The sequence below is a fragment of the Ipomoea triloba genome, chromosome 4 (genome assembly GCF_003576645.1).
Source record: "Ipomoea triloba cultivar NCNSP0323 chromosome 4, ASM357664v1".
Taxonomy (NCBI): Eukaryota; Viridiplantae; Streptophyta; class Magnoliopsida; order Solanales; family Convolvulaceae; genus Ipomoea; species Ipomoea triloba.
In genome coordinates, this window is record NC_044919.1 from 27,503,154 (window position 1) to 27,529,113 (window position 25,960).

The window sequence follows — 25,960 nt, forward strand, 5'->3', positions numbered from 1 at the left end:
ACTTCTTAAAAGTACTAAATTCTACAAAGGACTTTGTGGTCCAGTGGCATCAAACCCTTCCCTTTATACGGGAGGTGGTGAGTTCAAACCTTCAATACTTTGAAAAAGTAGTTATGTCTGTAAGCATCCGATAACCTTAATGACTTGGACTATTATGTGGCAGTTTTTTAAAATTTTTAATTTTATTTAAAAAATCAGTTAAACATTTCAACCTTTTCTTCTTCTTTGCATGTTTGAAATAAACTCCACACCAAATTACATCGCAAAATATAGCAAGTTTCAACCATGTTCGTGGACCAAAAATAAAAAGTACATTATTTTTGTACTGAAGGTACATTATTTTTGTATTATAAGTACATTATTTTAGGGTACATTATTTTTGTACTAAAGGTACATTATTTGATATATACTATCAAATAATGTACCTACAGTACAAAAATAATGTACCTTCAATACAAAAATAATGTACTTTTTATTTTTGGTCCACACAGCTGTGTGGACCATGGTCCATGCAATAATTTGCCGTATGATACAAGGGTCAAATATGCATATCTATTATTCACAAGTGCTCAATTAATTCATTGGTCTAAAATAAGAAATAATTTGATATATCAACTAACAGTCATTTACCAATCAGGGGCATAAACTTCCTAAAATATTGCATTTACAATTTTTTCAGGTCCCATCCAGTTTTGATGACATTGCGTCTAATTAAGCTGAAATAGCTGACAAAATAATTATTCTTTTTGTTTTTTTAGTTTTTGACATGGCGTCTAACAAGATAATATTTTTCTTTACATAACTTCAATCCACCGAAAGTGGTGTGGCATCACTCCAATTCTACTTGTGGTGACCAACAAAAACTTCCATTACAAATGCATCATTCTCATTTTTTCTTTAGTAGTTGAAATTTGGTCTTTTCAAGCAAAAAATTACACTCATACCTCTCCTGAAAAGATTTCAAACACATTTACTAAATCGGTCATTCCAAAAATTACACCAATAATGTAAAAATAGAGTTAATTCCATTTTTTGTTCTAGATTTATAGGTGACAAACCACTTTAAGTCCTTTTTTTATTAGAACATCCACTTTTAGTCCTAGTATTATTGTGATGTGACCATTTTTGGTCCTTTATCAACAAAACAGTTAAAATATCGTTAAATACAAGGGCATTTCGCTCTTCAATTATGGATGTTTTCAAAAAAAAAAACATAAAAAATATAGCGGTTCAACATACTTTGTATAAAAAAGATTGAAATGTCTTTGTATTTGACGATATTTCGACGATTTTGTTGATGGAGGACTAAAAATGGTCATGTCGCAATAATACTAGGACCAAATGAGGATGTTTTAATAAAAAAGGACTAAAAGTGGATTGTCACCTATAAATCTAAGACCAAAAATGGAATTAACTCGTAAAAATAATATACATATTTGCACATTCCATCTTTAGAAACTAAACAAATTTCCACCTAGAATCATAAGTTGTGCAAATTGGGGCTTCCAATCCACAACGACAATACATCGGATGCTCATGCTCATACTCCAAGTTATTTGGCGCACCTGATGAAGCCGAAGATGAAGACACTGCAAACCAAGAATACGAGCGAAGCTGATATGATTTTGAGGAGACGAAGCTGATGAAAGAAGTCAAAGATAAAGAACATACTGATAGGGTTTGCTTGGTTTTGATTTATAGTCTTAACAAATTCCATGTCAACAACTTTTTTTTAAAAAAAAATTAAATTTCCGTTATGTACTAGCAATTTGATGGAACCGAAAAAAAAATGAAAAATAATGCAAAGTTTTTAAGAAATTTATGTATCAAATTAACTCTTATTTTAAACTTAAGGAGTTAATTGAGCACTTGTGAATATTTAATTGACGTCTGCCTAACTATATTAATAATATAGAAACTCATATTTTCAATTCTTGTACACTACAAATTTCACCCTTTACTGGAAGGAAGGAAAATCGAGAGGAAGCAAAATAAGGAAGAAGTAGATCGGAATGAAGTCAACCAAAAGTAGGTAACTAGCTAGTAGAATTGTGCTGAATAACAAGGGTTCATAGCTCAGTGGTATAGCAATTGACTGCAGATCAATAGGTGTAAAAATTTTCATTCCCGATTCTGTACTACCATTTACCATTACTGTCCACCAACCTCGTACCTTAAAGGAAACTTAACACCCCTTATCCTCCTACATACTGTGTTTCATCCATTGCACTATCAACACTCTCCCTATACACTTTTCCCCTACCATGGCTTCAAGCAGTAAGCAACCTATAGATTTGGCAGAAGAGTACGCGACATTGTCCCTAAGGGATGAGGAGGAAATCGAGTTCTCCATTGAAGAAGATACCACCATTGTTTCTAAGATTGAAACTCCCTTCATTCTGGCTGGTAAACTCCTCATTGAAAAACCAACTCGTTTCTGTTGCGCCCGCGGAAGTGGGATAGATCAGATTGCAACAATAATTTGAGAAAGAAAAATAAATGAGGCACAGATTTTACGTGGAAAACCCCTAAACAAATTAGGGTAAAAACCACGGGCAAGGGTAGAAGAATTTCACTATGAGAAAATAGGAGTTACAACCACTCTCTAACTAACAAGGAGAAAACAAGGATAATTCTCTCTTGCTAGGAAGGAGAAATACACTCAACAAACTCTCTAATATCTCTAGTATATGAGGGAAGAATAGAATGATTTGGGATGACTAGAATGACAAATGACCTCCCTATTTATAGTTGTAGATTTGGGGTCATTTTGTAATTAGCCTAAAATGTAAGGACCAAACAATAAATATTTTGTTCAACAAAGTTTGGCTACCTAACATTCTTGTTCAAAGTTGGCAACTTCCTAATTTGGCTGCTGCATGGATGTTGCCTAACTCCATTTGCCGACAGTTTCAACTTTATGAAGAATACCATGACTACAATATGGCGTCCTAAGAAAGGGATGATGGCAAGGGAAGTCTCCTCCAACATATTCATCTTCTACTTCTTCCATGCACTTGGTCTAAAGAAAATCCTAGACAATGGTCATTGGTCCTATGAACAGAACATGTTATTGCTTAAACAGATCGGCTCAAATAACTCTCCTCATGAAGCTTAACTAATCCACGCAGTCTTCTGGGTCCAGGCGTATAACATTCCTCCGAGCATGCAAACGAAGAAAATTGCAGAGATGATTGGAGCTTTCCTTGGTTCCTTTAGAATGATTGATGAAGCAAACATGGATGGCCTGTGGAGAAGACTTATGCGAGTCAGAGTTCAGTTGGATGTTATCAAACCCCTTAAGAGGAAAATGAGAGTTAAACCTCCTAGAGGTGAGGCTTTCTACATTGACTTTAAATACGAGAGGCTAACCAGATTCTGTTTCATCTGCGGACTAATCGGGCACAATGAAAATTCATGCGATATTCTCTTCGATAGCAACATGGAAAAACTTGAGAGGAATTATAGCCGGGAACTTAGGGCTACCGGTCGAAGATCCCCACCGGATTCATGCGAATAGTGGTTAGCCTCCCAGACGGAAAACAAATGGGGAATATCAGAGTGCCACTTTCGACTCTGCCATCCCCAACACCCAGTTTGACACTCAGTTTAAGGAAACCTCAAATCAGATGGAACAAGAGACATCAGCTCAACCTGGAGACGTATGATGATAATTTAATGCATGTTGACAGCAATGCCATTGACCTCAATTCAGTCTCAATCAATGGGCTTGTGTCGTGGGTACCCTCAGATAACAATAATGACATAGTTGGGCTCAAACGTAAGAAACTTGATGCTGGGACTAGTTTTATTGCTGGTTTTTCTTTAATGGAGGAGGATTCTTTTTCATCAGGTGGGCCAAAAAACTTGTTAGAGGCGGCGGGTCTTGTTTCACAGGCCCACCTAGACCAATGAGTTTTCTTGCTTGAAATTTTCGCGGGCTCCGCAACCCTGCGACAGTTCAATTTCTTGTGGATTTAATCCACCAAAAAAAGCCATTTCTTATTTTTCTCATCGAGACTCTTCTAACCCAAAATAAGCTTCAGGCCTTAAAATCCAAATTGGGCTTCTCTTGTATTTTCGTGGTGAATTGCACATGGCGTAGTGGTGGGCTATCTCTCATGTGGTCTAATCAAGCAATTTGATGCCAACATCTCTTTCGACAGTCAACCTGGTCATTGGCGTTTCATCGGCTTCTATAGGCACCTAGAAAGAAGTAGACGTCGCAATTCATGGGATATTCTCTGTGATTTCTTATCCTGTAGCCAACTCCCATGGGTTCTAATGGGAGACTTCAACGGCACCAGAACTCCTGACGAGAAGAACGATCGCCATCCCCACCCTCGCTGGCTCATGAAACCTGTGATTTGAGTGACCTGGATGTGCAAGGACACAAGTTTACCTGGGAAAGAGGCAGAGATATGCCTCAATGGGTTGAAGAACGCCTCAATCGCATCTTAGTTTCCCAATCTTGGTTGAATTTATTCGACAGGGCAGTGGCAGAATCTTGCGCTACCCTAGTTAGCGAACATCTTCCCCTTATCATGCGGCCAATTCCGTCTTCTCGTTCAAGGCAAAGGAGGAATTAATTCGAAAATATCTGGTTAAAAGAATCACACTGCAGAATTTTAGTCTCTGAAACATGGTACTCTACGAAGGGAACAAATACCACCGATAGACTTGCGACCTACAGCAAGGCTCTATGGGAGTGGGGCAGAAATTTGTCTACTAATTTTCAACCCAGAATTAATTGGTGTCTTTGTCATATGTGTTCCCTCCGTAGTAGAACAGACAACAGAAGTATTCAGGCTTTTGCCGATGCTCAAAGGAATTGTATTAATCTCCTTCACCCGCAAAACACCTTTTGGAAGCAACGTGCGAAAGCATTTTGGCATAAGAATGGTGACCTAAACTCCAAATTCTTTCACAAATCTGTCACTAAGAAGAAGCACAACAATAACATCTCTAAGCTCAGGAATTCAACCGGGGTGTGGATTGATAAATGGCCTGCTCTTAATGAGGTAATTCTCAATTACTTTAATGTTCTCTTTGAATCTGCCAGTGGGGACTTAAGCCCAGGTTTAAATTGTATCAATCATAAAATTGATGATTCCCACAATCAACTCCTCTTGAAACCGTTCACTGGAGATGAGGTAAAATCGATAGTTTTTTCTATGCACCCCGATAAGTCCCCCGGCCTAGATGACTTCAATCCCGGTTTCTTCCAAGCCTTTTGGGACATCATTGGTAATGATATGATCAACCTCTGCAATGACTTCCTCTCTTCAGGGAAACTGCCGCAAGGATTAAACAATACACACATTGTTCTTATTCCTAAAAAGAATACTCCTGAAAATATGGGTGATCTTTGGCCTATTGCTCTTTGCAATGTGGCCTACAAAATTGTTGCAAAAGTAATGGCCAATAGATTGAAAGGGCTGTTAGAAAGAATTATTGCAGAGAATCAAAGTGCCTTTGTTCCGAGTAAAATGATTACCGACAATATTATAGTAGCTTTTGAGACTCATCAGTATCTTAAGAGGAAGAGGCAGGGCAAAGATGGTTATGCAGCTCTTAAGTTGGACATGAGCCGGTAAAGAAGTCCTTATTAAGAGTGTGATACAGGCACTACCCTCCTATGCCATGAGCATTTTCCAAATTCCTAAGGAGATTGTTAGTGACATTGAGTGTGCTATGAATGCCTTTTGGTGGGGAGCTAAGTATGGCAGTCGCAAGGGTATTCGTTGGAAATCATTGTCACAGTTGTGTGTTCCCAAAGATTGGGGCGGTATCGGCTTCCGGAGACTGGATCTTTTTAATACGGTTTTTCTATGCAAACAAGCATGGCGCCTCATTCAATTCCCCTCCTCTCTGGTTGCTAGAGTCTTTCAAGCAAAATATTACCCAGTCTCATCTTTCCTTGATGCTAGGAGAAGTAGTAACCCATCCTTCATTTGGAATAGCCTTTCATCTACCAAAGAGATCATTAGACAACACAGTCGGTGGAGAATAGGTAATGGTAACTCTATAAATATTTGGAGGGACAGATGGCTTCCTGACAGTTCAAATCCAAAGATTTCCACGCCATATTTCTCATTCATGGAAATTTTTGATGTTTCCTCACTATTCATCGACCAGAGCCTAAAATGGGATGTGGACATCATTCAGAATATCTTTAACCATCGGTATGCTACACTTATCACCAATATTCCTTTGCCTTTGATCAACAGCGAAGATAAACTAATTTGGATGAGGGAAGACCGTGGTCAGTTTATGGTCAAAAGTTGTTATAGAGCTCTCTTGGGTGAGAAGAATGTTGTTAACAGAAAAGATTGGGCCACAATATGGAAATGTAATGTACCTCCAAAGGTGAAAACTTTTATGTGGCAAGCTTGTTCCTCATGTCTTCCTACAGCTGACCTCCTTCGCATCAAAAGAGTGAATTGTAACACATTATGCCCTCTCTGTTCCAGTTCAGATGAAAGCATAATCCATTTCTTAGCTTTCTGCCCTATCGCTGTACAATGTTGGCACTTTTCTAATTTGCAGGTCTCTCATGTTATTGATTATCCGGTTGGTGACTGGTTTTTGAAGAATAGCAGGTTGTTGAACAAGTCTCAAAACAATCTACTCCTCATGATCTGATGGTAATGTGAACTTCACACCTAGAGCTATTGTGGAAAAAGCAAAAGCTCATCTCCTTGAGTGGACAGAAGTACGTGCATGCCAAAGATGTATTCACCTCTCCACAGCAGCCTCCCTTCATCACTAACTGATAAAAACCAACCACAAGGTGGTTAAAACTTAATGTTGGTGCAGCCGTAGATGTCACCAAGGCCGCATGGGTTTCGGTTGGATTTTGAGAAATGATCAAGGTGCTTTCATGCAGCAGCTAGCATACCATGGTCCGGTCTCTTTATAGTCAAAGAAGCCGAAGCAATGGCTGTCCGCGAAGCACTTAGCTGGTTGAAAGATAATCACCTCACTCTCTGCCAAATTGAGTCCGACTCTCTACATGTCATCCAGAGTCTCCAGAATTCTCATTTTGATTCTCAATTTGATCTCATTCTGTTAGATGTAAAAGATTTACTATCATCGCTTTATGATGTTTTTATCTCTTTCGCTAAGCGTTTAGCGAATCGGATTGTCCATTTACTTGCCCGGGAATCCCTTTCTTTGTCTGTTCGCAGGGTGTGGACCTCCGTTCCTCCCCCTTTCATTGTAAACCCGTTGTTAGCTGAAGCTTAATGAATGTTCCTTTTATCTTCAAAAAAAGAAGAATTGTGCCGGATTTCAGAAGACGGGTTCCTTAGGCTATCCTTAACCCAGAAATTTCTCACTTTTTAAAATGGATCTCACTTCCACATCATCAAATTTACAAATTCTTCATTATTTATTCTACATCCCTGCAATATTCTTTCACTTTCAAAAGTGGTCCCACATTCATATTATATAATAAATATAATAACCAAATAATATAATAAATAACTAATAAGAAATATTAAAAAAAAGTATCTTCAAAAAAAAAAAAGAAATATAAAAAAAAGTATACAAAGGCTGTCGTGCAATCGCCTTTGTCAGATTTTAGCATGCTTTTCTTCTTTTTCTCATTCTCTCTCCTATTTCTAATTTAGCAATTCTCTCTCCACTTGCAAATACACATGCATTAAATAATAATTAAAAAAAAGTCTCTCTCTTGCTACCTAAATTAGAAAGGGAAGGAATTGGTAGGGAGGGGTTAGCCTTAACTTAGTTCACCCTATCCACTCAATCTTGACAATTGTCAAAATCTTAAATGACTATTTAGCTAACATGTTTATATTTGTTGATTAAGGTGCTAAAATTGGGAAACTTACGGAGGTAATCAAATAGCTAAAATACTTCTTGATGAGCCTAAAATTGGTGTTTTGAATGGTCTTGATTATAGGAGCTAACCAATGCAAAAATGGAGCAAAATTGTGCAAAACAAAAATTATAGTCCAAACAAAGCTCTGGTCAATATTTTGATTATAACTCAATGTAGAAAGATTCAATTAAAGTAATTCTAGCGTCATTGGAAATCTAACTTAAAGAAGTACAACTCTTATACATATCACAAAGCCTAATTTTGAAGTTATAGGGGTAAAAAATTGCTTGAAAATTAGAGTTTTTCCTTATAGTGAGAAATTTTGTCATTGTGAGAATTAGAGTGTTGTGGTTTCTCACTATATCGAGAAACCTTCTTGCTATATCAAACTTGTTTAGAAGTTTCTAAAGTTCTTTGTCAAATGTTGGTTTGTGTTTTTATAAATGTAATTTTAGTATCTCAGAAGCCCAAGAATAGTAGAGGGATGGATCTAAGGTTAGACACTTTAATTTTAAAGAGAAAATCACATCATCAAGAAGTTTGGAGTTTGGTCTCATGCATAGCAACTTAGCAAGCTAGGGAATGAAGATATCAATGTTTCTTGGACAACCAATTAATAAGTTTTCCTACTTTTTCTATCTATTCTTTTTGTAATTGAGATGTTTACTTTGAATCTTCGTGATTTTATTGATATCATGAGTGACTAAATTTCTTTGAGGGTTCAAATTCTAGTAAAGTTTATTCATGTAGCTTGTTCGACCTTAATTAACTTCTCGAGTTTGTAATATTTTTTGAGTAGTGTGTTTGTGTGGTTAATTAATAATTACATAAAACGATGACCTAGTTGTATATAATTCACTTTGGCATCGCAAAAACACTAGAAGGCACCATATGATTATTGTGAGTGATTTTCTAGGGAACTTTATACTTAATTTTATGAGTTGTTGCGAGAGTAGAATTTGAATGGTTTAAATCACTTTGTTGCAATTTAGTATCTGAGGCTCGAACCCACCCCTCTCATGTGGGGGTACGGTGCAACCGAGTGCCATTAGACCACAAGGTCTTTGGCATATCCCATATATATATATATATGTGTGTGTGTGTGTGTGTGCGCGCCTTTATTATTGTTTTTTAAAACCAACTTCATAATAATTGTTTTATACCATGTTGCCTAAAAAGTATTTAAATGGAAGTGAAAAAAGAAAGAAATAAAGAAAGTAAAACAAGTTGAGTAGTTAGTAGAATCACAAACGAATAAATTCATTAAAATATTAGGATCCTCTATAAGAATTTGGAGAGACTAAGCGTAGATAATCTTGAACAATCAAATAAAAATTTGAGTAACTAAGATCATATTAATGAGGATATGGGTAATTTTAGTGGATATGATAATGTAATAAATAATAGTTCTTTGAGCGAACATGGTAATTTATCAAATGAGTGTAGTGTCAAAAATATATTGGTTGATAAAAAATTTATCCCCCATTTTGAAATTTCTGATCCTATAAATTGAGCTAATCTTGATAATAAATCAATAGACATTTTATTTGAAAAGTGGGCCTATAAGGAAATTAAATATTGTGTTTCCTTTAGATTAGGGGTGGGAATAGGTCAGGCCTCTTGTAGGGGCTTATGTTCGGGCCTAATTAAAACCTAGTTAGGCCTAACTTGTTTAGTTAAAAGATCAGGCTTGAACAAATTTCAAAAACATATTAAACTAAACAAGCCAAGCCTATATATGCCAGGCTATATATATATATATATATATATATATATATATATATTTGTTCAAATGCGGCGGCGAGCTCCGGTGCGGTCATGCGGCCTAATCTGCACCGTCTAATTTCATTAATCCTGTTTTCTAATATGTGTAAATAGTGAATGCTTATAATCTGACATGAGGCACATTGTGATACATTTTAATACGTAGAATAATGTGTTTTATTAAGTATATTGATGAATTTTAAGTGAATAGGTGCATTTGATATATTGTGTGGAATGATGTGTTTTATCGGTCCTCTGGTGCGTTTTAGTACGTAAAATGGTGTGTTCTGTAACATATATATATATATTGCGCGTTGATTTGATGAGTCGATATGATCTAATGGCTGAAAATAGGTCGCACGGCCACCCCTAATGACCAGGCCACACCTGATCATGACTATATATATATATATATATATATATAACCAAACTCTAGCCGTACACCTCGAAAATCTCATTCTAAATTATGATTCAACTCCAAACATTGCTGCTAATCATGCTGTAAGTGTTGTTATTGTTTAATTTTTCTTATTAATTATTGTTCTTACTATCATAATACTTAATGAAATGTTGCAAATTAATTATGCGAGTTGATTGCTTATTATTTATGAGATTATATAGGATAACAAATAATAATACAATTGAATTTATTTCTAAACAAGTTAACAAGCATGCTGATTGCTGAAGTCGTGACTTGTTTTATTTTATTTTATATTTTAATGCTATGTTTTTAAAAAGTCTTAACATATAGGCTTTAAATATGCTCAAAGTATGACTTACTTTGAAGGCTTTTTAATGGTCTAGATATTAAACAAGCTTTTAAAAAAGCTTCAGACCAGGCCAGACCAATTGTAGGCTCAAGCTTGAGCCTAACAAAAAGCCTACATACAGGCTCAAGTCCAGGCCTAGACTTTATATTTTTGTAGCAAGCCCAAACCTAATTTTCTAAAACTCGGCTTGGCTCGGCCTATTTTCACCCCTACTTTAGATGATACCTCTCGACATTTTTTATATGCTTATTATACTAAAAAGTTGAGCAATAAAAAGACTAGTGATCTAATACTCAAAGCATGTGGACAAAATATATTGTTTCTTTGTTGTAATTTGTTGATACCTATAACAATGCAAGTACTTTAGCAAATGATAGATTTAGAAATATAGGAAATATCTTAGTGAGAGGCTCAAAAAACATGAGAATAGTATTGAGCATATGACTAACATGTCATCTTGGAATGAATTAAGAATAATATTAAGAATAATAATCAAACTATTGATAATTATTTTTTATGAACTTGGTCCATGATATAATTCGATTGATAAAATGTCAATGCATCAATGTTTAATTTTTAGAATTTTATTTCTTAAGGTGGGTATATATAATGTATTGCAATTATAAATAATAAATAAATATAAGAGTAATGTTGTGTTTCTTGAAAAAAACAAATCCTTAATAATACCTTTTTGATGTATTATTATTATATTAATTTTTTTAAGTTAGTCTTTTTTATTAATTTACAATGGAATAGGTCAATTCACGAATAGAATTTTAGTTTTTAAATAATATTTATATAATATGCCATGTTAGAAAGTGAACATAAGTAATGATATTAGTATGAAAATACCATTTGTGGTGAGTACATAAAAATTAATAATTCCTAAAATATCAATGTAATTAACAATAACTTTGATCTACGGAACAATCCACGACGACTACTCGAAGGTGTGTTCTAGGTGAAGCTCACATTTTGATTCTAGCCGGCAAAAGATTATAAGAAGATTAACAAGCATAGGTAACTTATAACTGATCAGCTCAAACCAAAGTTAATACATTTCTAAATAAATGAGAACTAAATACTCTCAATTATATTGCCTATAATATGTTGCTAATATCATGAAATTACCACTTTCTCGTTGTTGGTTACTATATGTTGATGTTAATATAAGATATAAAGGTATATCTATCACTAACTAATAACCAAACTTCAAATATTGATGACACACCAGATATAACACTTATATTTCATTATATATAGGACATGCAATAGCATTATCAACATAATTCAATATCCATAACTACTTATAAATCATCTTGCATCAAGTTAAAAAAGAGGTTGTAAAACAAAGACCGAAACTAGTAATAAAAACAGAGGAGAAATATATTTAAATGTTGATGTTGGCCAGTTGTTGAACATTGACGGGGTAAGAGTCGGAAGGTGGTCCAGAGTAGGCTCTTTGTGCAAGAACGGCATTCACATTCTGTGTGGAATGAAGGGCGTCCCAAAATATGTACTGGGTTCTGTTGCCGCATGGAGGCATGAATGGTGCACAATTTATTTGTCCCAAAGTCGTTATTATCGCACAACATGGTCTGTCCCACGTTGTAAACCCTGCAATACACATATTTTGTCAAAATGTATGTATATAATATATCTCAAGTACAATGAAGTTATAAGGACTTAACTTTAAAGTTTAAAAATCATCGTATAACCATTATATCTAAAATAGCCATTGACGATTAATAATTATTGTTGAGCATGAGTTATCAACATCTATACAACATATTTGGATGGTACAATCTTATCTTGTCCTACCCTAGTCTTGAATCTACCCAACAGTGTGGATACTTATGATTATTTCATGTTCAGGTTGGGTCTCAAATCTATTGAGCATCCATGTCCAAGAAGCTATATAAGTATACATATATACAGACACAAACATTATTAATTAATATAATAAAACAAGAGAAGAAGAAGAAATTTGTGAAAGATGATGATTACCATATCTGGCACGGTTGTTTAACATATCGCCCATAATTCCATAGGTGTTACCGTAGACATAAACGGCACCGGGATGGCCACCATTGTTAAGGTTGTCCACCAGAGCTCTCAGACCTCCATTGAAGCTCCCAAGCATCTGGTTTACAGAGTCAACGCATCTCCCTGATTGGGCCTGCCCTGTGGCAAGCTGGTTTGGGGTGCACCCCAAAGGCCCAATTCCTGCTAGATAGAACTTCCTCAACCCAACACTGTACAATGCCTGCAAATACAAAATTATATATACTCCGTATTGGTTAACGAATCATAAGATCTCAGAGTAATTTTGTCGAACAGTTGATGTGCGCACCACGAGCTGTCTGGCGTATCGATTGAGCAGAAGGTCGGCGAATTGGGCGGGATTGTAGTTGAAGCTGGAAGTGTAGAGAGAAGGGAGAAGGTAGTTGTTGACGTAGTCGTTGCTCCCAATCACCACCACTGCAATTGATCGTGCTAGGTAGGTATTCAGGTCGCCGGGGCTCATCATCGTCCTCAACTGGTTCAACGTGCTCTCAAAATTCACCACTTGTTGGCTCAACGTGTACCTCTCTTGCTGCATTATTATGAACATTGTTATTTGTGGTTCTTCGAGTATAATAATTTTGTCAGTTTAATTCTAAATTTTAAGTTAAAATACATGTGATCATTCAACTTTTAAATTTTAATCAAGTTGAAGGATTAAATGTAACAAACTACTATACAAGCTCAGATGACATTAACCCTAAGAACATATCATTAGAAGGCTAGAGATCAAAATTGAGTTCATAAATAAAATCGAAACATAATAAACATAATTAAACTAACTAAAATTAAATTCAAGAAATTAATTACTCTAACTCATGATATTATAAATTCATTTATTTCTATCTTTTTTTTAATAGTGTGAATGAGGCAAAAGATTGAAAAAGTGATCGAGTATGAGTATATATTGATTACATAGTGCTGGCCGGTTTCTTCAAGGATGCCGGCGCCGGCTGAAGCATAGTTGACTCCACTGAGAATTCTATTCCCGGTCCTTGTGTTAGGATCGGCGAACGGAGGAGGAGCAGGCATGCCCAACCACTCTCCTGAAAATTTTAGTTTCACCAATATAATTAGTTACAAATTTAAAAACATAAATGATCATACTACATATATATAATTCATAAATGCTTTGATAAATAAGCTAAGATAATTGAGTTTTTTTTTGTCCTTTAAGCTACATGGTAATTATAGGGTTCGTCCTTACTTATTGGTTGTGCTTAATTTTCATCCCTAAGTTATAATTGATGTTGTAAAATTTGTCTTTTTTCTAACAAAACATTAAGAATGGAATATAATTTGCAACGTTAATTATATCTTAAGAACGAGAAGTGAGCAGACCAACAAGCTAAGTAGGGACAAATCCTATATTTCTCTTGTAACTTAAGGACTAAAAGTGCAATTTTCTTTTTAAAAGAATATAATCCCCCATCGTTCAAAAAGTGTAAGATGACTACTTAGTCTAGATGTAACATGATCGATTAAAATCCCTGTAAAGTTATCTTAAAAAAAAAATCCCTGTAAAATTTGTAGTGATTTATTATTCAAGTTTACTCTTTTGATGTACAAAATATGTAATTATGTCAATAGATTGATCATGACTCAGTTTCATTATCTTCCAATGTATAGTTTATAAATTTTATTGATATCGCAATTTCTTAATTATCACTTAAAAATTTGTAAGGATCAAATAATTAATATATAAAGTACCAAGAAGATCTGCAAAAGTTTTCCCGTTGGTAGATCTGCCGGAAGCTCCACCGGAGAAATCCACACCGTACGGATAGTAATTGGCCCTTGCTCGGGAGTTGAGGAAGTTGCTATTGCCCACATCAACCGCTGCATCTCCGAACACAAACATCGCCGGGGCTTGCGGTGCTCCTTCTACGCCGTTGGATTCCAAACTTATGACCACACAAACCACAAACATCAAAATGCACGTAAACTTTTGGTACCAACAAGAAGACATCATTAAGTGGTTTAATGTTCTCGAATATGCACTCTTTTGAAGAGAGGCTTTGGTTGATGAGTTGTTCAATGTAATGGTTATGGGAGTAAAGTTAACAAGAAAATGACCAGGATTTAAAGTAGTGGGTTTGAAGTAGCGTAACGGCTTCTAATGATGAATTTTACGGTGAACGATAGCAAAGGTCATGAAATAATGGCTTTATTTCAGCTTTTTTTCCTCAAATTTGTTCTTTTTTTCAAAATGTGACGTTAAAGTGTTTCGATTTTAATTATTTCGTAGTTTTAAAACCTTGTGTTGAAAGCATGCTTGACCATAATATTACACCTTTAGTTTAACATTATGCATGACAGCATGCAAGAGCTAGGATGTGTATCCTTGTAACAAATTAAAACCCCTCTTCGATCACATGTCTCATCATGTATGACTACATTTGAGCTTGAGCACAAGACTTTGAAGGTACAAATCAATCAACATGTGAAACAACCTTATCATATCGCCTATAAAAAGGGCTACTATAAAAAATAGGAAAATCATAGGTGTAATTCATGGAATATACCTCTTATTAAGTGTGTTGGATGAAGAAAATGGAATGAACAAATATCATGGACTGTTTCCTTTAATTAATCAATCAAACTATGACACATGTATGTTATGAAGTAAAAAACTGGAGTAGGAAATGTAAGACTATGTAATATTAGAAATAAAGGGATGATACTCATTGAAATTATTACATACTACCTCCGTCCCAAAATGGTTGTCTGGTTCGTTTAACGAGACTTGACTGAAGTAATTTTTAATCCAATTTTTCATATTATTAAGTTTAGCATTAATATATAAAATTTATATATTTAAAAACTACATTGAAAGTACTATTAAACACAAAAAATTAAATTTAAAAATAATAAAAAATTACTAAAGAAAATAAGCAAAGAAGGAAGAGTTAGTTTGACCAATGAATAGTAAACAGGACAGGTAAAATGGGACAGAGGGAGTATGTTTTATTAGTTGTCTAATTAAACAAGGTTTGAGAAGTTATTTAAGAATTTAGAGGTCGGTTATAGTGATAAAGAAGAAAAATAGACAATTATTATCATCAATCTTAAGATAGGCCGTCATAATTATTTTCTTCCAAAGTCACACAAAATACAAGTTATTCACAAGTAATGATTGCATTGAATATTTAAGAATTTAGAGATCGGTTACAGTGATAAGAAATAGACAAAATTGACAATTATTATCACCAATCCTAAGGTAGATTATATTGTCATAACTTTTTCCTTCCAAATTAAAGTCACACAAAATACAAGTTATTCACATATAATGTATTTAATCGGTTATAGCGGTTAGATTTTATTAGTTTGTATAACTGGTTAAATACCCCTCATTTCATTGTATGAGAGATTGAGTGCCAGTCGATTTGTCGCGATGTTCTACTCTCGGGAGCTCATCAAATTTCTTGAACTAACACCAACGAACAAGCTTCAACCTTATAATTTAATTACTAGTTTTTTCATGCGCATTGAACGAATAAGATAATGCCCATTGTTTATTTTTAAATAAGTACTTCAAAGTATATCAATACAAAATTTTATATATGTTCATGCATATGTAATTGAATGTTGAATTTGTTTATTTAAATTGATAACTGTATGTATATGAATGCAAGATAATATATGAGAGATTGATTATAATTGTCACTGAAATAAATGTTTGCAATTTTGTAAAAACGATAGTCTAAATACTTGGTCTAAAAATGATAGTATAAATACTACTTTTGGTAATAAAAATTTATTACAATTTAAATCATATTAATAAAGAAATACGATTTATCTTTAACGTGAACAACTGTGATGTAGTCCAAAAAATATTACGAGTAGTTTCACGCTTCAATTTATTAGGTTATTTGAATGTCTTCTTTGTCAACAAATCCCCCAAGTAGTTAATATGATTTGAAGGTAAGGAATCTTTGCATGGTAGAAAATAGAGACAATATAACCAATGAAATTATATCTCTTTTTAAATTTTTTGATAATGAATAATTTTTATTGTAGAAGACAAAGACATAACTAATGAAATTATATCTCTTTTTTAATTTTTTGATAATGAATATTTTTTTGAATAAAGACATTGTAAACATCGAATTCTAAATTAAAGAAATGCATATGTATTATTTTTGTTGTTGTAATTATTAATTTATTTAATTTAATAAGAGTAATAGGGTGGGGTACTCACTTTTCAATAATATACTCTAACATATTCATAGTATATGTTTAACAATTATGTCAACTTTGATTGGGATGAGGTTCAAACCTAAGACTTTTCTTACAAAAATTAATTAGTAATTAAAAGTTAACGAAATATTCCGTTACTAAAGTTTATATTAACGGGATGTGTAGTTATTTAAGGGAAGAAAATAATATAATAGAGGGTAAAAGAAGAAAAATTATAAAAAATCACTAAAATCAAAATAATATGAACCATTTATTTAAGTAAATAATTACCACCAACATTTTTTTCTTCCCGTTAGAACTCTAACTTTATTGGTTCTTATTAAAACTTTATTGTATATAGATTATAATACAAAAGATTAATATTAATATCTCATTTGAATGATAAATACAAAATAATAAAAAAGCACTAATGAAGAATCAATTGATCTCCAAGCAAGCTAGATAAGTACATGAAGTAGCTGCAGCTGGAGTATCACTTAGGGTGGGTAATTCGGTTTGCTTTTCTCGAACCGAACTATACCGTACTGAACTAGTTTGGTTCGGTAATATACCGAATTACCGAACCATAATGAAATCTTGTATACTGAACGGTTCGTTAAAAAATCGAACCAAACCGAAAACCGTTTGATTTTTCTTTTAATAATAATAACAACAATAACAACAACAACCACAATAATAACAACAATAATAACAAAGTAAATCCAAGTCACTTGTTGCCTACTCCACCGTTCAGTTCATATTTTCACTGGTATCTTTTTTAATTTTTTATTTGATTTTCTTTATGGTTTGTTTTCTACTTTACACTTTTGCTGTTTGTTGCAATTGTTCTTTGCCTCACACGTTCAGTTCATATTTTCACTGGTATCTTTTTTAATTTTTTATTTGATTTTCTTTATGGTTTGTTTTCTACTTTACACTTTTGCTGTTTGTTGCAATTGTTCTTTGCCTCACACGTTCAGTTCATATTTTCACTGGTATCTTTTTTAATTTTTTATTTGATTTTCTTTATGGTTTGTTTTCTACTTTACACTTTTGCTGTTTGTTGCAATTGTTCTTTGCCTCACACGTTCAGTTCATATTTTCACTGGTATCTTTTTTAATTTTTTATTTGATTTTCTTTATGGTTTGTTTTCTACTTTACACTTTTGCTGTTTGTTGCAATTGTTCTTTGCCTCACACGTTCAGTTCATATTTTCACTGGTATCTTTTTTAATTTTTTATTTGATTTTCTTTATGGTTTGTTTTCTACTTTACACTTTTGCTGTTTGTTGCAATTGTTCTTTGCCTCACACGTTCAGTTCATATTTTCACTGGTATCTTTTTTAATTTTTTATTTGATTTTCTTTATGGTTTGTTTTCTACTTTACACTTTTGCTGTTTGTTGCAATTGTTCTTTGCCTCACACGTTCAGTTCATATTTTCACTGGTATCTTTTTTAATTTTTTATTTGATTTTCTTTATGGTTTGTTTTCTACTTTACACTTTTGCTGTTTGTTGCAATTGTTCTTTGCCTCACACGTTCAGTTCATATTTTCACTGGTATCTTTTTTAATTTTTTATTTGATTTTCTTTATGGTTTGTTTTCTACTTTACACTTTTGCTGTTTGTTGCAATTGTTCTTTGCCTCACAATTATTTGTTCTTTTCCAGTGCAGTGGAATAAATTTTCTGTGCACTGGAAATATATCTTGCCAAGTAATAACGGATTATGTCCAAAAATTAACTATACAATATTTGACTCATGTTCTCTAAATATTAAACTATACAGGTGGATGATTCTATATTTTGTAAACAAAACGTTCCAAAGTGAGCTAATTGAAGAGTCGGTTGGGCAAAAAATTCAACTGATGTTTGGTAATTAGTACTCAGTAGTGTGTTTTTTTTGAAAACAAACAAAACTAAAATTCATTAACCAATGTCCAGGCTCAACGCATGAGCAATAAAAAAGAAAGGAACAATCCCTACGGTCGGACATAGCCAGAGCTTCCCTAACTAACAAATGGGTGATCTTGTTACCGTTTAGCAAACAAAACGACCAAAGGAATCACGAAGAATAAACCCGAACCCCATCTTTTTACTGGTGGAGTCAAGAGCAGCATCCACATTGAGTTTGAGGATGCTCGGGGGAGGTTTTGTCCAAGTAGTGGTTTCACTTGTAACCCTGGCAGTGATATGAGCATTGAGATTAGCTTTAATCCATTCCTGCAAAAAGCTGTTAGCAGTTAGACAAACAGAGGCAGCTTGTTAGTTCTTAATTTTGTATAAAAAAATTCAAAACTATTACAAGTTTATAAAAATAAACATAGTAAACTTTTAAAAATTAAAATACTATGTAAAATTTTAATAGAATTTAATATTTTTGTTCATTCAAGGGTTAAAGCTACAATTTTTAAGAGTATATTGCAATGATAGAAAAGTTAAAGGCTAACACGAAGTTAAGAACTAGCAAGTAATAGTAATTTTTTTATGTAGATCATGGTCGACACATTACTATGTGGACTATAAGAAAAATACATTTTTAATATACTAAAAATACATTACTTGTGTAATGAATGTGTATTATATAAAATAATGTATTTTTCTTGGATACAAAACATATTTTTAATATACTAAAAGCACAATATTTGTGTATATGTATATTATTTAATAGTATACAAAATAATGTATTTTTTATTTGTAGTCTATACACTTTGGATGAAGGTCCATAAAATAAATTTAGTTTTTCAATGAAGTAAAATTTAGAAATGTGTAGTATTACTCTCTTTTTTTCTCGCCCACAATGTAAACCTATATAAGAGAATTTGGCTGCCGGAGTGGCGGGCATATCCGGGCCCGTACAATGACGGCCAGTGATAGCTTCATCTCTTTGTTAACCGTTAAAAATACCGGCGCGTTGGCCAGCTCTTCCAGAGCTTGTTGCTTTATCAAACTTAACCGCCAATGCTATACCAACCGCCGTGTTATGCTCGGAGTCCATGGCAGCAGCAGTGGTTTTGGTAGTAGCCGTGGCAGCGCTGCCGTTGGTCGGAGTCACACTACATGGTGCTGCCGCTTTGTTTTATCTGGTCATCATAATAATTCTGTCTCCGAAGAGGATGACATCAACGCACTTCTACAAGTTAATTTTTTTTTCAATTTCCTTTTCGTGTTTGAATGATTGCGAGTGTTTGTGGTGTAATTGGATGTATATCATAAAGCTTTGATTCCTTTCACATTGAATTTCCTGGCGGACCCTCTGTTTTGCAGATTCTTCCGTGCGATTTGCGCGAAACTCTGTTGTGCGACTCTAGGCAAGATCAGTTACTTGAGGTGATTTCATGAATTTTCTTTCTTGTCATCTTTGAAGTGTTTGATAGCAAAGGCTATCGGTTTCCTGTCTTAAATTCTGTTACATGTTAATTCTTCTTGCATTATCATATCATTTGGGTTACCGTGTAAACAGGTGATTTTGGATTTGGGTCGTTTACCGCAAGCACAGTACTTAGGTGATTTTAGCAGGCAGGATTTGAGAAGCACAGAGGTAAATTCTGAAGAATCTGACATTTCTTTTGAAAAGTTCTTTTATTACTCCAGTCTCCAGGCATTCCAGTAAGTTTATTGTGACTCACTAGTTGCTATTGCTTCATTGATTGTAATGGCTCTCTAACTCTTCTTTGCAAAATGGAACCAAATCAAAGGAGGAAACTAAGAATTTAAAATTGAAGATTGTACAGTATGTTCTATTTAAAGCCGAATCCTTGTGTTTCCCAGGTATCAACAGAAGAGCTGGAGTATGTTCAAAATGCAATTGGACAATTTGGAGGTGACAACAGAGCTGGAATTGAGGGTACCTTGCACAGGATCTCTGCTATTAAGAGTAGGAAGGGGGAAATTATTGGGTTGACTTGCAGAATTGGTAGGGCAGTCAGAGGTCAGATTGACATGGTCAGAGATTTGCTTCATTTTGGTGAAAGCATCTTATTTCTTGGAAGGTGTGATATTGAAGTGTTTAAGAGTCCACATTTTGATAAAATAAGAGAGAACATATGGGTTTATAAAGCCATGGGTTAGATTAGCTAATTGATTGGATTCAGTTTTTAGTGTGGTTTGGCCCATGTGGGTGACCTTGATGGTATTGAGCTTTTGTTTCAGGGGTTTACAACCCAGTTGAGTGATCTTGACCCAATTTTAGATTATAACATGGCGAAAGATTTCTGGCTTATGTCACACTAGAGAAGCAGATTTTTATTGGGTTGTGAAACTACATTTTTATTTTATAACTATTTCCACCGAGCATCTAAGTCCACCAAAAGAGCAATGTTGTGTGTTTTCCCCTTCTTAATTATGTCTCTTGAATTTAACAGGCCTGGTGTCGGCAAAACTACAGTCATGAGAGAGTTATCTCGTGTCTTGTCAGATGAGCTTCACAAAAGAGTGGTTTGTTTCCTTTATATACATTTGAGATTTTCCTCATTGTCCATTTGTAGGATTTCCACTTTCTTTCTTTAAATATTGTGATAGGTTATTGTTGACACCAGCAATGAAATAGGAGGTGAGGGGGATATTCCACATCCAGCAATAGGGGGCGCAAGAAGACTGCAGGTTAAAGATCCATCCTTGCAGCATCAAGTCATGATAGAAGCCGTTGAGAATCATATGCCTCAGGTGATAGTTATTGATGAGATTAGCACAGAAGCTGAAGTTCATGCATGCCGTACAATTGCTGAGAGAGGAGTTATGCTCATTGGTACAGCTCATGGAAAGCGACTCGAGAATATCATTAAAAATCCAACTCTATCTAAATTGGTATGCATTAAACTCATTTTCTCTCTTGAGGTGATAATTTTCTATGGCATGTGACACGTCCTTTTCCTCTATATGTTTTCTTGACATAATTTTCTTTGTGTTAGTGTACTTTTTCTCTGTGCATTAAGCCAATTTCACCTAATTCATGTAGCAGATTATGAATTTATGGTGGATTCTCTGTGCTGCTGTTTTGATGTCTTGTTATCATCTTTTACAGATTGGAGGAATAGAATCTGTAACCATCAGTGATCAGGAAGCTCGAACTAGAAAGAGCAGGAAAAGTGTTCTTGAGAGGAAAGCTCCACCAGCATTTCCCTTTCTCATTGAAATAAGGGAGAGGCAGTACTGGGTTGCACATCGGGTTAGTGGTCCAATATTTTTGTGGAAAAAAAAAAAAAGAACTCCTTACAATACATTATATGATGGTAAATCACTTCAAACTTGCTGAAGTCCTTATCTTGTGATTGAAGTTGTTTCAATAATCATTGCTCTACTCTCCTTTTGTGTTGATCTCACATTTTCATTTCTTGGAAGAAGAATTAAAAATCTTTCATTGAGCATTATACCCTTATGTAGTTATGTATTTACCCTTTTTGGTTATTGTTTGAGTGAGTTAATTCTACACATGGTCCCTCAAGTATAGTGGTAATTTCTGATCATCTGATGTAGTTCAAAACTTTTAATTTTGGAAAATTTTGTTTCCTACTTTTAAAATTATTCCACATTCAATAAAAAATATCTAAAGTGCACTGACTTCATGGACATTTGACCAATTTCTTCCCTTCTATGTGTGAGAGCATTTTAGATATTTTGAACTAAATGCATAAAAATAATTGTTGTAAAAATTGGCCTAGGCGGCCGATTAGGCGCTAGGCACCCCTAGGCCGAGGGATTTTACCTTTAGGCGGACATTAGTCGGCCGACTAGGCGGCCTAAGCCCCCGAGCCTGCCAACTCTGTACCCAACTTGGCCAACTTGGCCGAGTGCTTTTTTTTGGGTATGCAATGTGTTCACTGCTGTGTTTTTCTTATTATTATTACTTGCTCGCCTAGGCGGCGCTCCAGGCGCAAAGCGCTTGACTAGTGCCTAGTGCCTTCTACAACATTGGTAAAAATTTTGAAATTAGATGACTAAATCTATCAAAATTGCATACTGTAAATTATACATGAAATTTCCACTGTATACATGCGGCCAAAATTAAAATAAACTCTTATTTTCAGCATAATGTCACCATTTTTTTTTTTTCACAATTGCAGACTGAGAAAAGTGTGGATGCTTTGCTTTGTGGCAAAAAGCCGATGGTTGAGGTACTACATTTGTGTTGCTCAGATTTATCATGGGAACCTACCTAAAATTTTTGTAATTTTAAATTCCAATCTTGCCAAACATCTAATTAGGACACACAGTGGCTCTGAGATTGTTTGAAAAATCTTGAAGTTTGAAAAATTTTTCCAAGTATATGGTTGAAAATAACAAAAGTATGAACTGTAGCAAGTAAGTTAAGAATAAAAGAGTATACCTATTTTAATAAGATACTTGGTGCATAGAAAGTCTGAAGAAACAAACAACCCAGCCAAGACATAACTGGCTTAATCTTTTAAGACCTCACGCGTAACTATTTAGAGAAAAAAGGAATCAATTACTTCTATTTGAGTGTATTATTTAATTTGAATAAGGCCTTTATAATAGTACCTGTTTGTTTTACTTTGTTGAATTTCTCTAGCTGTTATGTTTGGATTTAACAGGTTAGGAAGAGAGATAATCAATTCAATGTGGTGATTGAGAGATGGAAAATAGATGATTGAATCTGTTGTTTGCTCATTGCTTCTTGAAATAGCCAGATAACTGGATTGGTTATGAGGTCTCATACTCGTTCCATTGAATTGTCTGGTATGTATTACAATTTACATCCTACAGAGTATCATATTATCATACATTATGTGGTCTCATAGAATATGAGCTAGAAGTGGAATATTCGGCTCAGAAATAGATGTTTGTTAGAAAATTGTTGTAGTGCAGCTACTATTAATGTCGTCTGTATGCTCAGAGATAGATGTATAAAGCAACGAATAAAGAGAGAGTTATTGTGTCGTGTTTAGAAATACTGCCTTAACAGCAATTTCTCGGGGACGGTGTAGTTGTATAAACAGGTATTGCTCCCCAATGTTAAGAGTGTTATGGTTACATTCACTCGTAAACGCAAATAGAACAATGTTGCTCAGATAGATAGATACCCTAACTTTTGACACTTGTTAGAAATATAGCGGAATAATGCGGAAGCGAATAATCGAAAATTAAGAATTATAAGGTTAAATAATAGGAAAAATATATAAATGACAAAATAAGCAAATGATAAATTGGGAGAATATGAAATATACTCCATCTGTCCTACTTACTATTCATTGGTTAAACTAACTCTTTCTTCTTTGTTTATTTTCTTTAATATTTTTTACTTATTTTTAAATTTGATTTGTTGTGTTTAATAATGCTTTTTGTGTAGTTTCTAAATATATAAATTTTGTATACTAATATTAAACCTAATATTATTAAAAATTGGATTAAAAATAACTTCAGTCAAGCCTCGTTAACCGAACCAGACACATAAAATGTGACGGAGGGAGTATATATTAATATCTTAAAAGAGTAGAAAGAGAATATATGTGTGTGTGTGTGTCTACGTGAGAGAAAGAAACCAATATGAAAACTAGCTGGTTAAAGATGAATTGATGAATTGAATATTGATGATAATGATCAGTGCATTACAAAGCAAAGACACTAGGCTATTTATACACTAATTAGAGAGAAATGTGGCATGCAAAGTGAAGACGTGCAAGAGCTGCGCATGAAGTGGAGGAAAAATTGCAGCAGTTAGGCAGTACGTGTAGTACGTGGGAGTTGCGGCAGTAGTGCACTACATGGTCTTCATGTAATTTGAGCTACAAAAATATATTATTTTCTAACAATCTCTATATTGGATTAAATTTATTGTAAAACAACTGCAACAGTCGACTAAACTCAAATATTGTTTGAACATAGCAATAGGTAGAGGCTTGGTAAGCAACCAACTACTTGGACGAGTTGGCACAACAAATAGCCTCAGAATAAAAGGATGGATCACCATCAACCTCCTGTGCAACTGAAAGTGCATAAGCAACCAAGTGGGTTTCATCATCACTAGCGTACCTAGCAAGTGTTTTAATTGTCCTCCTAGGCCGATCTTGGGCAATAGAATACTCTCGCTGTGGCTCGACGAGAGGTGTGGTACTAGTAGATGCATCATCTGTAGTATTACCATCAGTGGTAGTAATACTATCAGTAGGCCTGAACTCAAACTCCACATTCTCACCAGTATTCTGCGTATCACCTGTACTGGGAACAACGCAATCTTTTCCAGAAGAAAGTAGTGCATTTTCGTCAAAAGTGATATCTCGACTCAGAATTATTTTCTGAGATTTAGGAGACCATAGACGATACCCTTTTGACTCAGAAGCATAACCAAGGAAAATGCATTTGACAACTCTAGAGTTTAATTTACCCGTATTGGAATGAGCATATGCAGGACATCCAAAAATTTTTAAGATAGAGTAGTCAACAGGATATATTACCTGACCATTCTTCCTCTGGAATGTTGAAATAAAGAGATGAATGTAGAGATCTATTCACCAAATAGCAAGCAGTAGAAATGGCATTGGCCAAAAAATCACGTCGTTTCCCTTACCCAGCATTAGAGAGCATACAACAAGCTCTCTCTAACATAGTCATGTTCATACGTTTGGAAACACCATTCTGCTGGGGCTTTCCAGGCAAGGTCTTGTGCCTGGCAATTCCTTGTGCTGCACAGAACTCATTAAAATCTGACTCACAGAACTCCAATTCATTGTTTGTCTTGAGCCTCTTGACCTTTTTTCCTATCTAAGTCTCAACAAGTATTTTTCACTTTTTGAAAATATAAAATGCTTGATTTTTGTGTTTCAGGAAATAAACCCAGACTTTACGAGAAAATTCATCAATAATAGACATAAAATATCTACAACCTCCCATAGACTGGACTTTAGTTGGTCCCCATAAATCGAAATGTATATATTCCAATACATCTTTGGTACGGTGTGTAACAGTAGAGAAACTAACCCTCTTTTGTTTCCCAAAAACACAATGCTCATAAAATTATAATTTACCCGTACCTGAACCACATAGGTGACCTTTCTTGCTCAGGATATGCATGTCTTTCTCACTCATATGCCCTAGACGCATATACCATAGTTGAGTGAGATCAGCATCAGACATCGATGAGAATACCGCTGCTGAACCTGTCATAGTACTGCCATGCAACACATACAAGCTTCCAGAACGAGAAACTTTTATGAAAACAAGATGAACTTTTATAACATTCAGAACTTCACATTCAGCTATGTACTTGCACTCCAGATACTCCAAGGTGCCCAATGATATCAGATTGCGTTTCAAATCAGGAATATATCGAACATCGGTAAGAGTCCTGATAACGTTATCATGAGTTTTAATCTGCACACTTC

At 34.4% G+C, this 25,960-nt stretch overlaps 3 protein-coding genes across 3 annotated transcripts; 2 read left to right on the forward strand and 1 right to left on the reverse strand.

Moving 5' to 3' along the window:
* The first annotated feature begins 5,643 nt into the window (after nucleotides 1-5,643).
* Nucleotides 5,644-6,645, forward strand: LOC116016097 (uncharacterized mitochondrial protein AtMg00310-like). Its single transcript, XM_031256260.1, has 2 exons — nucleotides 5,644-6,369; nucleotides 6,550-6,645. The coding sequence occupies exons 1-2, from the start codon at nucleotides 5,644-5,646 to the stop codon at nucleotides 6,643-6,645; spliced, it is 822 nt and encodes a 273-aa protein (XP_031112120.1).
* A 4,954-nt stretch (nucleotides 6,646-11,599) lies between these two features.
* LOC116017367 (GDSL esterase/lipase At1g71250) lies at nucleotides 11,600-13,503 on the reverse strand. Its single transcript, XM_031257946.1, has 4 exons — nucleotides 13,360-13,503; nucleotides 12,734-12,976; nucleotides 12,388-12,646; nucleotides 11,600-11,997 (listed from the first exon to the last, which is right to left on the reverse strand). The coding sequence occupies exons 1-4, from the start codon at nucleotides 13,474-13,476 to the stop codon at nucleotides 11,771-11,773; spliced, it is 846 nt and encodes a 281-aa protein (XP_031113806.1). The 5' UTR covers nucleotides 13,477-13,503; the 3' UTR covers nucleotides 11,600-11,770.
* Nucleotides 13,504-19,433: 5,930 nt separating this feature from the next.
* On the forward strand, nucleotides 19,434-23,618 carry LOC116015316 (uncharacterized protein ycf45). Its single transcript, XM_031255358.1, has 9 exons — nucleotides 19,434-19,761; nucleotides 19,890-19,952; nucleotides 20,086-20,163; nucleotides 20,394-20,614; nucleotides 20,987-21,059; nucleotides 21,144-21,428; nucleotides 21,646-21,789; nucleotides 22,685-22,735; nucleotides 23,174-23,618. The coding sequence occupies exons 1-9, from the start codon at nucleotides 19,483-19,485 to the stop codon at nucleotides 23,231-23,233; spliced, it is 1,254 nt and encodes a 417-aa protein (XP_031111218.1). The 5' UTR covers nucleotides 19,434-19,482; the 3' UTR covers nucleotides 23,234-23,618.
* The last annotated feature ends 2,342 nt before the right edge of the window (nucleotides 23,619-25,960 follow it).